At 45.7% G+C, this 16166-nt stretch overlaps 1 protein-coding gene across 1 annotated transcript in view; it reads right to left on the reverse strand.

Moving 5' to 3' along the window:
• clmna (calmin a) overlaps window positions 1-15947 on the reverse strand; it is a 48326-nt gene extending 32379 nt beyond the window's left edge. The window contains exon 1 of the mRNA XM_066675913.1: window positions 15643-15947. Within this exon, the coding sequence (XP_066532010.1) occupies window positions 15643-15727 (85 nt within the window). The 5' untranslated portion in view covers window positions 15728-15947. The remainder of the gene's footprint in view (window positions 1-15642) is intronic.
• Window positions 15948-16166: the final 219 nt, after the last annotated feature.

The following is a 16166-nucleotide window of genomic DNA, read 5'->3' on the forward strand; positions in this document are numbered from 1 at the left end:
GTAAAGCATTTTCTTATTACTCTGTTCACATATAAAAAGAGCATTCATTCTCTGATCCCGGCGTACTCCTGGTGTACAAACGTAACCAAAATGACTCTCTGTAAGCCATTAATTTAGCTGTTCACAAAGCCCTCGACATGATCAGGGTCAAAGAACAGGCACCGGCTCTCTGACCTCTTTCTCTGAAGTGCTGTGGTGTGTGTGTGTGTGTTGTAAACACTGTGTGGCGCCTGCTGAAGGAAATACCACATTAAAATCTCCTCAATCTGATAAAGCTGCACCACCTGATATGAGCAGCTAAACTTACAGACACTGAAACCTAGGAATAAAAGCTTGTAATAAAAATAAAGCGTAAGACATTATAAAACAGAGGTCATGCCGTGGGGTCAGCAGGTCTTTAAGCTTTTACAGCATTTCATTTACACAGTGTGGGCACCCAATGGCGCCACCGTGTAAGCACTGGCCCTATCTCTCCACCCCTGGGGATGACACAGCCATCTGTGGCCAAGAGTCAGAGAGATCACAACAGTCCCCTCTCGTACCCGGCCCCAGAAATCACTGTGATAAACAATAACATAAAAGATTGTTTTATTCCACTGATATAATGGCAATATAAAGGGCTTATAAATGAGTTTAAAGGGTTTTTCTGTAACGTATAATTGTTATTAAATATTTAAACATGCCGATGCTCTTTTGTTATTTTATGATAACTGTTGCACAGCATTAAAAATGAACACTGACTTTAAAAAAAAGTATTTATACACAATGCTCACATTCACTAACAATGAAATCAACATCTTTTAATCGTTTAAATCAAACCTCACAATTTTCACACAAATGTTACCATTAATTGACAAAAGGGTGGGAGAATGTTGCACTCATATGGGAATTCTGGGCCGATGAGGATGTCCGATATTATGTGTGTACGTATCTGATTATGATGAAATTAAAGGAACAGAAAAATACCCCATTAATTATCATTATAGACAATTGTATCATTTATTTGCACATTTTAGTTTTAGCGGTGTGTTCTCCTTGTGTCTGCGTGGGTTTCCTCCGGGTGACTGTCTGTGAGGAGTGTGGTGTGTTCTCCTTGTGTCTGCGTGGGTTTCCTCCGGGTGACTGTCTGTGAGGAGTGTGGTGTGTTCTCTCTGTGTCTGCGTGGGTTTCCTCCGGGTGACTGTCTGTGAGGAGTGTGGTGTGTTCTCCCTGTGTCTGCGTGGGTTTCCTCCGGGTGACTGTCTGTGAGAAGTGTGGTGTGTTCTCCCTGTGTCTGCGTGGGTTTCCTCCGGGTGACTGTCTGTGAGGAGTGTGGTGTGTTCTCTCTGTGTCTGCGTGGGTTTCCTCCGGGTGACTGTCTGTGAGGAGTGTGGTGTGTTCTCTCTGTGTCTGCGTGGGTTTCCTCCGGGTGACTGTCTGTGAGGAGTGGGGTGTGTTCTCTCTGTGTCTGCGTGGGTTTCCTCCGGGTGCTCCGGTTTCCTCCCACGCTCCAAAACCACACGTTGGTAGGTGGATTGGCGACTCAAAAAAAAGTGTCCGTAGGTGTGTGTGTGTGAGTGAATGTGTGTGTTGCCCTGTGAAGGACTGGCGCCCCCTCCAGGGTGTGTTCCCACCTTGCGCCCAATGATTCCAGGTAGGCTCTGGACCCACCGTGACCCTGAACTGGATAAGGGTTACAGATAATGAATGAATGAATTTAAATATAATAATAGATCACAATATATAATTTGTTTATATATAAATATAAACAAATATCATAATTACTGATATTATTCCGATACGTCTAATACGATACGATACGTCTAATAACATGAAAATACAGACAATGAAGCTGAAATTTATGAAAAAAATAAGCATCTAAATTATTTATAACACAAATAAAACAAAACTACATTTTTAAAACCAATCCACGACGGCTCCAGAACTGAGACACCAGAGAAAACCAGAGAACAGAACAGAGAGATACTGGCGATGCTCACTCTTGTGTAACCAAACACAGTGGGCAACAATTATTCAGGAAATGTCCAAATATTGTATGATAAAACAATAATGTAGTTATTGACTGCTTTGGGGTGAAACTGGAAATACGTTATAAACCTAATTTTCTTTTGGCAAACTCTCACCTTCGATATGAAGAGATTTCTCATCACAAACTTGTCTCGCATACATCATCGATATTAATATAAACAGAGTCAAGAACAAATCCAGCTTTGCCTTATTCAGCTCTGTGAGCAGTGTACCGCCAGCCTGCAGAAACACCTGCACCTAATAAAGCAGACCTCACAGCCTCCAAACTGAGAATGACCTCAGAGCCTCTTACCTCACGGAGTTGTTACAGATTTATCAGAGCAAGACTCACACTTCTGAGCATGCACTTCACAACCAGGTTATTTAAGGTGAAGGTGTCTAAAATAGCGTTTTCTATAAGTCCATTCCAACTGAACTGAGTAATAGCACACGTCCTTTTAACAGGGTATGTGAGGCCACCTGGTTCAAAATAGTCTCTACCACTGCTCAGATCTAATTTACAGTAAACATTGTAATAGGTAGGGCGGCACGGTGGCGCAGCAGGTAAGTGTCGCAATCACACAGCTCCAGGGACCTGGAGGTTGTGGGTTCGATTCCCGCTCCGGGTGACTGTCTGTGAGGAGTGTGGTGTATTCTCCCTGTGTCTGTGTGGGTTTCCTCCAGGTGACTGTCTGTGAGGAGTGTGGGGTATTCTCCCTGTGTCTGTGTGGGTTTCCTCCGGGTGACTGTGAGGAGTGTGGTGTGTTCTCCCTGTGTCAGCGTGGGTTTCCTCCGGGTGACTGTCTGTGAGGAGTGTGGTTTCCTCCCTCAGTCCAAAAACACACATTGGTAAGTGGATTGGCGACTCAAAAAAGTGTCCGTAGGTGTGAGTGTGTGAGTGAATGTGTGTGTGTCTGCGTGAAGGACTGGCGCCCCCTCCAGGGTGTATTCCCACCTTGCGCCCAATGATTCCAGGTAGGCTCTGGACCCACCACGACCCTGAACTGGATAATGAATGAATGATATTAATAGGTCTGTAAACATAATCACATTATGGACTTACCGTACAATTTATGAACGTTAGCTCAATCTTTTTGTGGACCTCAATGTTGCCCGGTGTGTTTTTACATAAGAATAAATGTCACCAATATTTTAGCCTCTCGCTCCGTTCTGTTGTTTTTTTTCTGGTCTCTCAGTCCCATACTGGGCTTGTTTTATTTGATTTATGATTTATTTATTATGTATATTTAAACATTTTTTACGTTACTATACCAAAGTTTCTGCTCAAATTTATTGGCTCTTGAGAGGGGAGTAATTTATATTTATGTGATTACTTTATCTTTATATCAGTGGCATGTTTTTTACATAGAAAAGGTGCTATGATTCATTACGGGACTGAAGAGTGAAATCCTAGATCTGTCGACAGTCCCTTACATCACTTCTTGTTTTATTTGATTATTAATCTTGAGGGGCGATGACAAATATCACAAAATTTAATATTTAAAGGTATATTTGCCACATACATCCGGTTTATTCAGAAACAGTCTTGAAGGCTACATTTCTCAGCTGTTACGTCACTGAAGGCTGTTCCAGAGAGAAGGAACGTACCGCTGACAGACACAGCCTTGTTAGGAGGGATTTGAAGGACAGCTCCTGTGTATCCTCTGCACCTTTCAGATCCACACACTTCACTGTGCAGGTTTGTCGTGAATAAAAAATATACACACTTTTACTGGTTGGATTTCAGAGTCTTCATTTCAAAGTGATCCAGTTCTCCCTCTGGCACAGCTCCTCATTTCCATAAGGAAATTAAAACTGCACGGAAAAACTTGTTTTTAATTTGGCACCAAAGCCCCGAGAGGCTGATTTTCCCACACTGCTGTTTTAGGGCATGTTCCACGTGAGGGAGCTGACGTCTCCTACAGGAGAGTCATTGGAGGGCTGTCCTGCTGAGGACCCATCCTTCAACTATTATGCAAAGAATCATTGGGCGCAAGGCAGGAACACACACAGGACATTAATCATCATATGGCATCACACACACACCCAGCCGCACACCTGTGGACAGTTTCATACACTGACACAGTCACTCACACACACACACCTGTGGACAGTGTCACACACTCACCCAGCCGCTCACACACTCACACACACCTGTGGACAGTTTCACACACCCACCCAGCCACACACACACACACACACCTGTGGACAGTTTCACACACCCACCCAGCCACTCACACACACACATACACACACACACACACACACACACACCTGTGGACAGTCTCACACACTCACCCAGCCGCGCACGCACACACACACACTCACACACACCTGTGGACAGTTTCACACACTCACCCAGTCACTCACACACTCACACCTGTGGACAGTTTCATACACTGACCCTGTCACTCACACACACACACACACACACACACCTGTGGACAGTTTCACACACTCACTCAGTCGCTCACACACACACACACAACTGTGGACAGTTTCACACACTCACACAGTCACTCACACACCCACCCAGCCGCTCACACATATGAACATTTTTGAACAGCCAATCCACATACCAGGGTTTGGACAGTGGGAGGATACTGAAGCACCCAAGGGACACCCATGTAGACACAGAGAGAACACACCATACTTCTCACAGACAGTGACCAGAGGCGGTGATTGAACCCATGACCTCAGGACCCTGGCGTAACTGTGATCACTTTATAAAGAAACAGAGCTTTTGACAAAGGAATTAAGGAATAAATGAATCAAATAAGTTCATCCACGTCTTTGGGAAGCTACGGGTCACAGTGACATTATAGAAACGTAAAAAACAATTCATACAATGTTATGTCAAATGAACTCAAGTTCGAATAGTTATGGGCTTGAGACGGCTTTATAGCAAAGCGACGACACTGTTGCAGATATCTGCAGCCTTCGTATTAAACACTAATAGCCCTCAAGCCAATCACAGTTCAGAAAACGTCTGCAGAGTTAAAGAGTCAACTCTACGTTTTCTGGCTCACTGACTCATTGGCCAAGACTTGCACTTGATTCCTAAACTCTTTTGAAGTCGACTCCTTGTCACTACTGCAGATCACCCTTTACTGAATTATATGCAGCATACATTTATAACTACACAGTATCAGGGGCTGTCCATAACCGCTGTACGGAGCCATGGTCGCATCCGCAGCCCACTCACTTTCTGATGAAATACACTGCGGTATCAGTGAGGAGGTGGATGGTAAAGATACTCTAGCGGAGGAGGAGGAGGAGGAGGAAGAAGAGAGGAGAGTGTGCTGGGAACTGCAGGGTTAATGTGGCTTACATAATCTCTCAGCTGCAGAGGTTTTTAGCACACCAGCTGCATTCTCACTGCACACGATGTGTGTGAGGCCAGTGAAACGCTGGTGCTCTCGGCTAAACATAGACCCCACTCTACAGCACGGCCACCTTCACTGATGCTCTGGATCACCTCATGCTGCATTACACTGAGAGCCATGCTGTCAAAGATGCTGAGATCCTGTATGTGGCTCCATCTTTGTATTTTCTCGTGGCACAATTAAAAACCCTTCTTTTTGCACTGTCTGCACATTACTCTACACAGTGTTTACACTCGATGATAAACGAACCAATAGAAATGGCCCAAATCACTCTGGATAAAATCTTGCTCAATTCTCATATACACTTCATTTCTTTATAATACAAGCCCTGCTCCGGGTGACTGTCGGTGAGGAGTGTAGAGAGGGGGGGGGGGGTGGGGGGGGAGCGATATGGCACTAAAATAATATCGCAACATTTTAGGGTATTTTCACGATAACGATATCCTTAGCGATATGACGAAAAAATGAAAAATACATTTATATTAATTTCAAGAACACACTACTGCAACAAAAAATATATTAATATTAATTATATTAAACATATGTAATGTTTATTAAAAGTATTAAATAGTTTTATTTATTAAAAAGATTTTTGTATTACAAATGTTATTTTAATCATTCAGAGACACGTTCCTCTGTACTTCACTGTGCCTAAATGACTCATGTAAACAATGTATGCCATATTATGACTAATTGCATGATGTCTTTAGGTAAACATGTTAGAATATCACAATATTCATTCATTCATTATCTGTAACCCTTATCCAGTTCAGGGTCGCGGTGGGTCCAGAGCCTACCTGGAATCATTGGGCGCAATGTGGGAATACACCCTGGAGGGGGCGCCAGTCCTTCACAGGGCAACACACACACATTCACTCACACACTCACACCTACAGACACTTTGGAGTCGCAAATTCACCTACCAACGTGTGTTTTTGGACTGTGGGAGGAAACCGGAGCACCCGGAGGAAACCCACACAGACACAGGGAGAACACACCACACTCCTGACAGACAGTCACCCAGAAGAAACCCACGCAGACACAGAGAGAACACACCACACTCCTCACAGACAGTCACCCGGAGGAAACCCACACAGACACAGGGGGAACACACCACACTCCTGACAGACAGTCACCCAGAGGAAACCCACGCAGACACAGGGAGAACACACCACACTCCTCACAGTCACCCGGTGGAAACCCACACAGACACAGGGAGAACACACCACACTCCTCACAGTCACCCGGTGGAAATCCAAACAGACACAGGGAGAACACACCACACTCCTCACAGACAGTCACCCGGAGGAAACCCACGCAGACACAGGGAGAACACACCACACTCCTGACAGACAGTCACCCGGAGGAAACCCACGCAGACACAGAGAGAACACACCACACTCCTCACAGACAGTCACCCGGAGGAAACCCACGCAGACACAGGGAGAACACACCACACTCCTCACAGACAGTCACCCGGAGGAAACCCACGCAGACACAGGGAGAACACACCACACTCCTCACAGACAGTCACCCGGAGGAAACCCACGCAGACACAGGGAGAACACACCACACTCCTCACAGACAGTCACCCGGAGGAAACCCACGCAGACACAGGAAGAACACACCACACTCCTCACAGACAGTCACCCGGAGGAAACCCACGCAGACACAGAGAGAACACACCACACTCCTCACAGACAGTCACCTGGAGTGGGAATCGACACACATTCACTCACACACTCAGGTCCCTGACACAACCTCCGGGTCCCTGGATCTGCTGTGCCACCGTGCCACCCTAAACAATATTAATATTATTTAAATATTGTGACATCACAATATCACATGAGCTGTCCTCTCAGTTTAAAATCTATATGAAAATTACATGCACCGGGGAGTGAATGGTACTTCATAACAAGTGAATGGGGAGTGAATGGGGAGTGAATGGGGAGTGAATACCAACTACAATAAACTCTGACTTCAAACAAAGCAGGGGAAATAAATTTTCCACAACACGGGCCCTTTAAAGTGTGACGTGCACTCGAGTGGTTCCGAGGGATTTACAACTTCATTCAGCGTGACGAGTAATTAAGCAAAATCCCCCAGAGATAGCAGTGGGGTTACTTCAAGCTGTGGATTAGCAAATAGATACATTTCCACAACTGGGGAACACCATGATCTTGTCCAAACAACACGATAGTGTGTGGATTACTCAAGAGTGCCGCACTCCAGCCATGATTTCACCACGCTAATGTAAACACACCGCACTTCAGGGCACAAAGGAAAGAGAAGCTTAATTTACTTAAGTGTTAGTCGCCTGAGGAACGGGTGGGAGAGGGGGGGGGGGGGGAGAGAGAGAGAGAGAGGGGGGGGGAGAGAAAGAGAGAGAGAGACAGAGAGAGCGAGAGACAGAGAGAGAGAGCGAGAGACAGAGAGGGAGAGAGAGAGCGAGAGAGAGAGACAGGGACAGCGAGAGCGAGATAGAGAGAAAGGGAGGGAGAGAGAGAAGGAGAGAGAGATGGAGAGAGAGAGCAAGAGAGAGGGAGGGAGAGAGAGAGAGAGACAGAGAGAGAGAGAGACAAAGAGAGAGAGAGAGACAGAGAGAGAGAGAGAGAGAGAGAGAGAGAGAGAGAGCAGATATAATACTGCAGTTCTGACAGACAGGAAGAAACGTGGTCATTTTGGGGGTTTTTTTGTTTTGTTTTGTTTTGTTTTTTTGGAGGGGGACGGGCACTGAAAGAGAAGAAAGCTTTGTCCTGCTCCCCATCCTCACTAAAAACTCACCACACACAGTACAGCTCTGTAGCCTACAGTGACTCTGAGCTGGCCCTCCACCAAACTTTTCTAATGTACAACAGGAGTTTCTGAAAGTAGCGTGCAAGAGAAACAAGGAGTAAAACCATTTCTCTTCAGTTATTGAGGATCAGGACGTAGGGTCACACATAAATCTCATACAGGGCATAAAATTATTATACAAAGATACTCATGCAGACAGCACCGCGGAACAATCCAAGAGCATCCTACATTTAGTCTTTTCCTGTCAAAATGCACAATGTAGACATTTTTGTGAGAAAGTCAAAGAAAAATAAGCAGAAAAACTACTTAAAAGCACTGGATGAACTTGGAAAATGAGCAGCAGAAAAGGAAAGAAGTGAATGTATGAATGTGTATGAAATGGTGTGTGTGCAGTAATGAAAAAGTAATTCTTCAGTCATCACTTCATATGAAATGACAGCCGTGGTTTTCTCTGTTTTTTTGCACTTTCTGCATCCGGCAAATCTGGCAGCGTTTCAGAACTTCAGAAACACTTCAGCAGTTGACGGTTCTGCCTCGAAGCAGCACTTTAACTCTGCCGGACGTTTAAGCTCACGCCACTTCATTTAGACTTCACCCACAAACTCACTGATGTTTAACAGAACCGAAGACCGAAGACCAGACGCTGATCTTTCCATTTTTGTGGATAATCTGCCTCTTCATTCAGGGGGCAGCATTGGCCCAATGTTTAGAGACTGGGCCTGGTACTGGAAGGTTGCCGGTTCGATCCCCAGGACCGACAGGAACATCCATGGCTGAAGTGCCCTTGAGCAAGGCACTGAACCCCCAAATGCTCCCCAGGTGTGTGTTCACAGCCCCTAGTGCACTAGTGTGTGTGTGTTCACAGCCCCAAGTGCTCTAGTGTGTGTGTGTGTGTTCACAGCCCCTAGTGCACTAGTGTGTGTGTGTGTTCACAGCCCCTAGTTCACTAGTGTGTGTGTGTTCACAGCCCCTAGTTCACTAGTGTGTGTGTTCATTCAGGGGGCAGCATTGGCCTAATGTTTAGAGACTGGGCCTGGTACCGGAAGGTTGCCGGTTCGATCCCCAGGACCGACAGGAACATCCATGGCTGAAGTGCCCTTGAGCAAAGCACTGAACCCCCAAATGCTCCCCAGGTGTGTGTTCACAGCCCCTAGTGCACTAGTGTGTGTGTGTTCACAGCCCCTAGTGCTCTAGTGTGTGTGTGTGTTCACAGCCCCTAGTGCACTAGTGTGTGTGTGTTCACAGCCCCTAGTGCACTAGTGTGTGTGTGTTCACAGCCCCTAGTGCACTAGTGTGTGTGTGTGTGTTCACAGCTCCTAGTGCTCTAGTGTGTGTGTGTGTGTTCACAGCCCCTAGTGCACTAGTGTGTGTGTGTGTTCACAGCTCCTAGTGCACTAGTGTGTGTGTGTGTTCACAGCCCCTAGTTCACTAGTGTGTGTGTGTGTGTTCACAGCCCCTAGTTCACTAGTGTGTGTGTGTTCACAGCCCCTAGTGCACTAGTGTGTGTGTGTTCACAGCCCCTAGTGCACTAGTGTGTGTGTTCACAGCCCCTAGTGCACTAGTGTGTGTGTTCACAGCCCCTAGTGTATGTGTGTTCACAGCCCCTGGTGCACTAGTGTGTGTGTGTTCACAGCCCCTAGTGCACTAGTGTGTGTGTGTTCACTGCCACAGATGGGTTAAATGCGGAATTTGGTTGTACATTTTACAATGACAAATAACTGCACACTTACTCAGTCACAGTGAGAACAGAGTGTGAGGCTCCGCCCACAAATGTTTTCTTTTATAGCACTTGTTGCTAGGCTGGACAAGCCTTATTGGACAAAAACCCCAACTCAATTCAACCTATTGAGCACTGATTGCAGTTTACAGTCACTACATAATATTTAGATTCCCATTTATAATTGGACTGTGCAGTGGTAGCTAATAAACGTACGACTGTCTGGAACTTTTCTACCCTCTCAACATTAGCTCAATGACACGACAACAAAACCCACAGCAGATCTACCTTTACTGTGACTACACAAACATACACTCACTGTCCAAACACATCTAATTTAATATATGCAGAACACACAGAGCAGGGAGAAACTGCCCCACGGAGCTCAAGCCGCAAATGGGGCAGAGTTTACTCAAACCATCTTAGCCCCAAAGAGCAGGAGCAGAGATGTTTAATCACATTTATTTTGACTGGAGGCTCTTTCCCTCTATCAGCCTGACCTCGACAAACACTGTCCAGATAGCAGACACAGTCGAGCCTCATCTGTGCAACATTTTGTCTCTTATGGCTCAGCTATGGCACTGGCAAAAGTCGTGGGCCAGACGTGGGCCAGCTGTTGATTTGTCCCTGATTTGGACTAAAACACCCCTGACATCAGGCCCAAAGTGGACCTGAGGCTGAGTGGATGCAGCCAGACTAACCCTAACCCTCAGACTCAAGGCCATTATGTGGGCCATAAGAGAACGGCAGGTGTGCCACATGTGGGCCAATCTTTTGTTGGTATGTGGGTGAAGACAAATTGCAGGCTGTACTTGACTTGCTGTGAGCCAATGAAAAAAGGTTGTGGCATTTCTACAGTGGTTCGATTCTGTTCGTCTATTTCATAACACACAACCCTGGATTAAACACTGCTAATTGTCCATCCATCCATCATCCATCCATCCATCCATCATCTGTAACCCTTATCCAGTTCAGAGTCGCGGTGGGTCCAGAGCCTACCTGGAATCATTGGGCGCAAGGCGGGAATACACCCTGGAGGGGGCGCCAGTCCTTTACAGGGCAACACACACACATTCACTCACACACACTCACACCTACGAACACTTTGAGTTGCCAATCCACCTAACAACGTGTGTTTTTGGACTGTGGCAGGAAACTGAAGCACCCAGAAGAAACCCACACAGACACCGGGAGAACACAACACACTCCTTACAGACAATGTCCCCTGGCCCCTGGACCTGTTTGATAGTGCCACCCCCACAGTGTTGATCAGATTGTTAATAGTCATTAAAATCTTGGTTCAGGCTCATGTCTCTGTCTAGCTTCAACACCTCCCGCCTTAGCCTCTTAATAAAAAGCCTTTTCTGGCGCTTTATCAGGACCCTGCCAAGGTCCAACTTTGTGTATGTTGCTACAACGCCTTTAGAGGACAGCAGTGAGTAAAGTTTGTTTATTTGAATATCTTCAGTTTGAGTGCATCTCTAATTCTGCAGCTTTATTTCACTTGAATGGTGAACTACTGAACTGTTGTCTTAAATCAAGCTGGAAGATGCTTTTCAGGCGCTGTGAAATATGACGGGAGTACGGAGGCCTCATAACTAATAGTTCACAGGAATGTGAGTTCGTAACAATAAAACAGGAGCGCACGCCAAAAGCTCTTTGATAGATGAACTATTGATGTATTGTGGAGGGTCATTGCAGAACACCTCTCTCTGAAAGCCACATTCACGGAGCCGAGAGCGAATCCCAATCAGCTGCGAGGCTCTTGAGAGCCTTCGATGTGTGGGAACAGAAAGAGCTCCAAAGCAGGGGGCACTGCTCTCTCACTGAAGTGAGTGTGTTATGTAATTCTCTTCGAAGCATGGCTTTCATGAGCAGTTCTTCTATTTTCCCATTTCTCCTCGCCATGTTGTAGGCGTGTGCTGGTGTGAAGGCTTGGTGCAGCAGCTCCATGGCGACTGAAGGCAGAAGGTGGCCTTAAGGCTTCAAGGTGCTGCAACTTGAGAAGGTTTTGTAACTCTAGTTCAACACGACGCTTTAGCGGCTGCAGAGCTACAGTTATGTCTCTAAACTACTACCAGAGATCCAGCGTGGAAACCCAAGCCTCATGACTGGCCACAACAAGAGAAAAGGTGGAGACTGTTCAGGAATTTATAATCTTCCCCAAGGCAACAAAGCAGTAGTGAGCCAGTAGTCACTGTCTGATCAAAAAACCTAGATCTGTGAAGGTTCTCGTTGTTTGACGCTGCCTGAAAATACCAGCTGTCCTTTACACTGTGTCCACATTTCATGACAAACAGACCAACAGAAAGATTACTTTAGATTCAAAGTGTGTTTATAATCGTAGCTTAGCTACCTTGGTCTGGACCAAACAAAAAACTTTACATTTGCTTCTTTCACACATGGAGAACTCTGGAGAATGTCTAGAGAAACTTTGGAGTATCGGGTCTGGAGCTGACCCGGAGTGGTCGTTCACACAAGCAGCACAACGCGAGAGATTTTCAGCGTCAGACGTGGTCTCACAGTGGGAAATGAAACATACTTTAGGCAAGGAGCAGAACCTGTGCAGCACGTGCAGGAGAAGCCCCGGAACATTTCCTGTACCACTCTCACATTCATTGACTCAAATTTCACTCCGAATCTTTACCAAGGGCCAAGGAGGATAAAGTCCGGGTAAAGACCGGGACGAATGTTGTGGGTGGTTGCGTTCACACAGACACCTTAAAATTTCTCATGCGTAAATGTATACATCCATTTCAACCAATGTACTCACGTACATTCATTACGTGAGTCATTTAGACACAGTGAAGTTGTGCGGAGGTGGTGCAGATACAAAATATCAGATGTACAACACAACACCGTAATTATAAGATATGAAAGAAGCCTGTAACAACAAAACAGACAAACACAACTAATGTGTTTCACCACCTCGAGCAGAGGTATGTGGAAAATCAAAAATGTTTAAAAAATATGCTTAACAACGTGAGCTCTGACCCCAGCAGACAGGCCACACTGACTCAGCGTAGCAACTACTCTGTGTTTATTTTCTACAATGTCAGAACCTTGAGAAATTATGATTGTTTACTAAATTATAAACATTTTGAGATTTGTACTAAAATAAAATATTATTAAATATACATAAATATTATTTTTCATTCATTCCTTCGTTATCTGTAACCCTTATCCAGTTCAGGGTCGCGGTGGGTCCAGAGCTTACCTGGAATCATTGGGCGCAAGGCGGGAATACTCCCTGGAGGGGGCGCCAGTCCTTCACAGGGCAACACACACACATTCACACCTATGGACACTTTTGAGTCGCCAATCCACCTACCAACGTGTTATTTTGGACTGTGGGAGGAAACCGGAGCACCCGGAGGAAACCCACGCAGACACAGAGAGAACACACCACACTCCTCACAGACAGTCACCCGGAGGAAACCCACACAGACACAGGGAGAACACACCACACTCCTCACAGTCAGTCACCCAGAGGAAACCCACGCAGACACAGGGAGAACACACCAACTCCTCACAGACAAGCACCCAGAGGAAACCCACACAGACACAGAGAGAACACACCACACTCCTCACAGTCAGTCACCCAGAGGAAACCCACGCAGACACAAGGAGAACACACCAACTCCTCACAGACAGTCACCCGGAGCGGGAATCGAACCCACAACCTCCAGGTCCCTGGAGCTGTGTGACAGCGACACACTACCTGCAGCACCACCGTGCCACCCAATAAATATTTGTATTAAATATAATTAATGTTGATATAACATTGATTTTGTGGCAAGAAGTCTGTTCTTGAAATTAATAAAAGTTTTTTCCAATGTTTTTTCATATCGCCAAGGATATCGTTATTGCCTAAATACCCTGAAATATTGTGATATTATTTTAGGGCCATATCGCCCAGCTCTAGTGTGTTGTCAAAACAAAGCCCCACACTGGGCTTAATTCACATATCAGGTGCTTTTACCAACTGGAAACACAGTGAGAAGTGATGTAATGGATAACGGAGTCAAAACAGCACCTAAATTCCTCTGCAGCACGAACAAAATATAGTCCGTTCTTCACCTCCTGCTTTGGTTAGTACTGTGTTCACACTTAAACTGCACCAGAATTAGTTTAGAAACGGACTAACACCCACTTGCTCAGGGGGGTCTCGGTCCACTTGTTTGGTGCAGAGTTGGCAAGGAAGCACTCACACTTACTCTAACGGTGTGCACTAACGGAGCATTCAGACCAGGGTTTGTTTTAATCAAACTAAAGCTGACAATTAGAAACACATCCTAATTTCTCTTTCATGTACGGCCATTGAAAGTAAAGAAGGCTTGTTTAGTTCACATCTAAAGCTGCTTTATTGGGAGATATGAGGTTGTATTCAAGTCGTATTCTGATTTGAACGTATGCACCGAATAAGGCTGAGACTAAATGAAGCCTTTGAGAGAGAGACGCCTCACTTTTATCCCCTGCTCACACAAGAAGGTGCATTATGCAAGGTTCGCACATTGTACACACCAGCAAATGACATCACGAACGCCCCTGAACACACACACGATAAACGTGGGACACTATGAGCAACCTGTTGTCTTCTAGCATCAATGTAGGGTTATGTGCTCATTAAAGAGTCGGTACCTACATTTTCCTTTCTATTTTAAGATTATTTTCCCTTCATGTCGACTTAAGATGACTGCACATCTTTATGCACCAGTCATAACTCATTTACACATGACCATAAGCACTGCTCTGATTACACCCGACATGTTGGTTTTTGTGACGTCACAGTTTCATAGGAAACGACCGGTCACTTTGGCCCTGTCGGCTCTTCTAGTATGAAACTCCAAACACTTTAGCGCCAAAGCCAGTTGCTTCCCTGGGGTCTCTGCCTTGAGGGCCACACACTGATTCAGAAAATAATTCAACACCACCAGCTTTTCTCCAACACACAGAAGAACAGACTTAGCTGCAGGGATCCTCTCCAGTCCTCCACCCTCTTTCCAAAGCCCCCACTTGCACTCCTGTGAAAGCCAAAGTTTAGGCCTCGCTGGTTAAACGTCTGTAGGTTTAAGTGTAAATAAGTACCCATGAGAGAACACACTGCTATGTAAATGGTGGCTTGTGCAAACGTTGGCGCATGCCACTATTCCCTATATGTTCACCTCAGTGTATATATATGTAGAAATTATGTATTAGGATGAGGACACAAATGCCATATTTGAGACTGTTCCCACAGATGATGTGTTTACAGCTTGTAACAAATAGATCCAGCCAAGCGTCTAATAAACAAGATAATAATGAGAAGGGCTATAGGATCGGATTATTATGACACAGCAGGCTCAGATCACCAGGTGCTAAATCATACCAAGTTATAATAATGAGGGACTAAACCACAACTACCGCAGACCTCAATAAATGGCTTTATTATAAACGACCACTGGGAGTCCTAACTTTTGCACGTATCTGTAGCATTTACAAGCTGTTGTATTGCTAGGATCTCTCACAGTGCATGAATGCAAGCTCAAATGGAATAATGCAGAAGCACTACCAGGGTGCATCCTACTCTCCGGTGAATGGAGAGATCTGCAGCAGAGAGAGAGAGAGAGAGAGAGAGAGAGAAAGAGAAACACTGTTGCAAGTTGGGATAGCCCTCCTTCACATACATGCAACTGTGTGTCTCGGAGCCCTGGTTTTCCTGCCATTCTTCGGAAATCTTCGGGGATCTCCGCTTACCTTGGAGGTTCTGGACTCGTATGTCGCTTATTTGTCCGATAAATTCCTCCCGTTCAAACCAGTCTTCCCACTCGTGGCCGGCCATTACCTTCGGCTCTGCCTCTGCTGCTCTTTTGCACCTGGTTCTCAATAAAAAAAAAATAATAAAAATACCACAACTGATACGGGCTTTTGTCTCAAAACAGCCCTCTTCCTCTCAGCCACACGGTTCTGCTGGTGTGGGCTCGGTCCAGTTGAAGGAGCCTGGGATATCGTTGGGCATTTTCGCTTTACTGGAGTTAAGTTTCGCCGGAGAGAGAAACGGACAGAGGGAGAGAGAGCAAATGAACACTGCACCTGGGTTCGCGCGCTATGGCTTTGTTTTCCCACCCGTTTTCAGACAAGCCCCGCCTTACTATGCTAGCATTCTGTACACAAGCACAAGTGTCATTTGCATATCGTGCTGGGATTGGCTCGGAGTTCATGGTTCTGATACACAAGGAAGGCGCTGATTTGCATACTTCTTTGTGATTGGCTGCTAATTC

Source organism: Hoplias malabaricus, chromosome 1 (assembly GCF_029633855.1).
Source record: "Hoplias malabaricus isolate fHopMal1 chromosome 1, fHopMal1.hap1, whole genome shotgun sequence".
Lineage (NCBI taxonomy): Eukaryota > Metazoa > Chordata > Actinopteri > Characiformes > Erythrinidae > Hoplias > Hoplias malabaricus.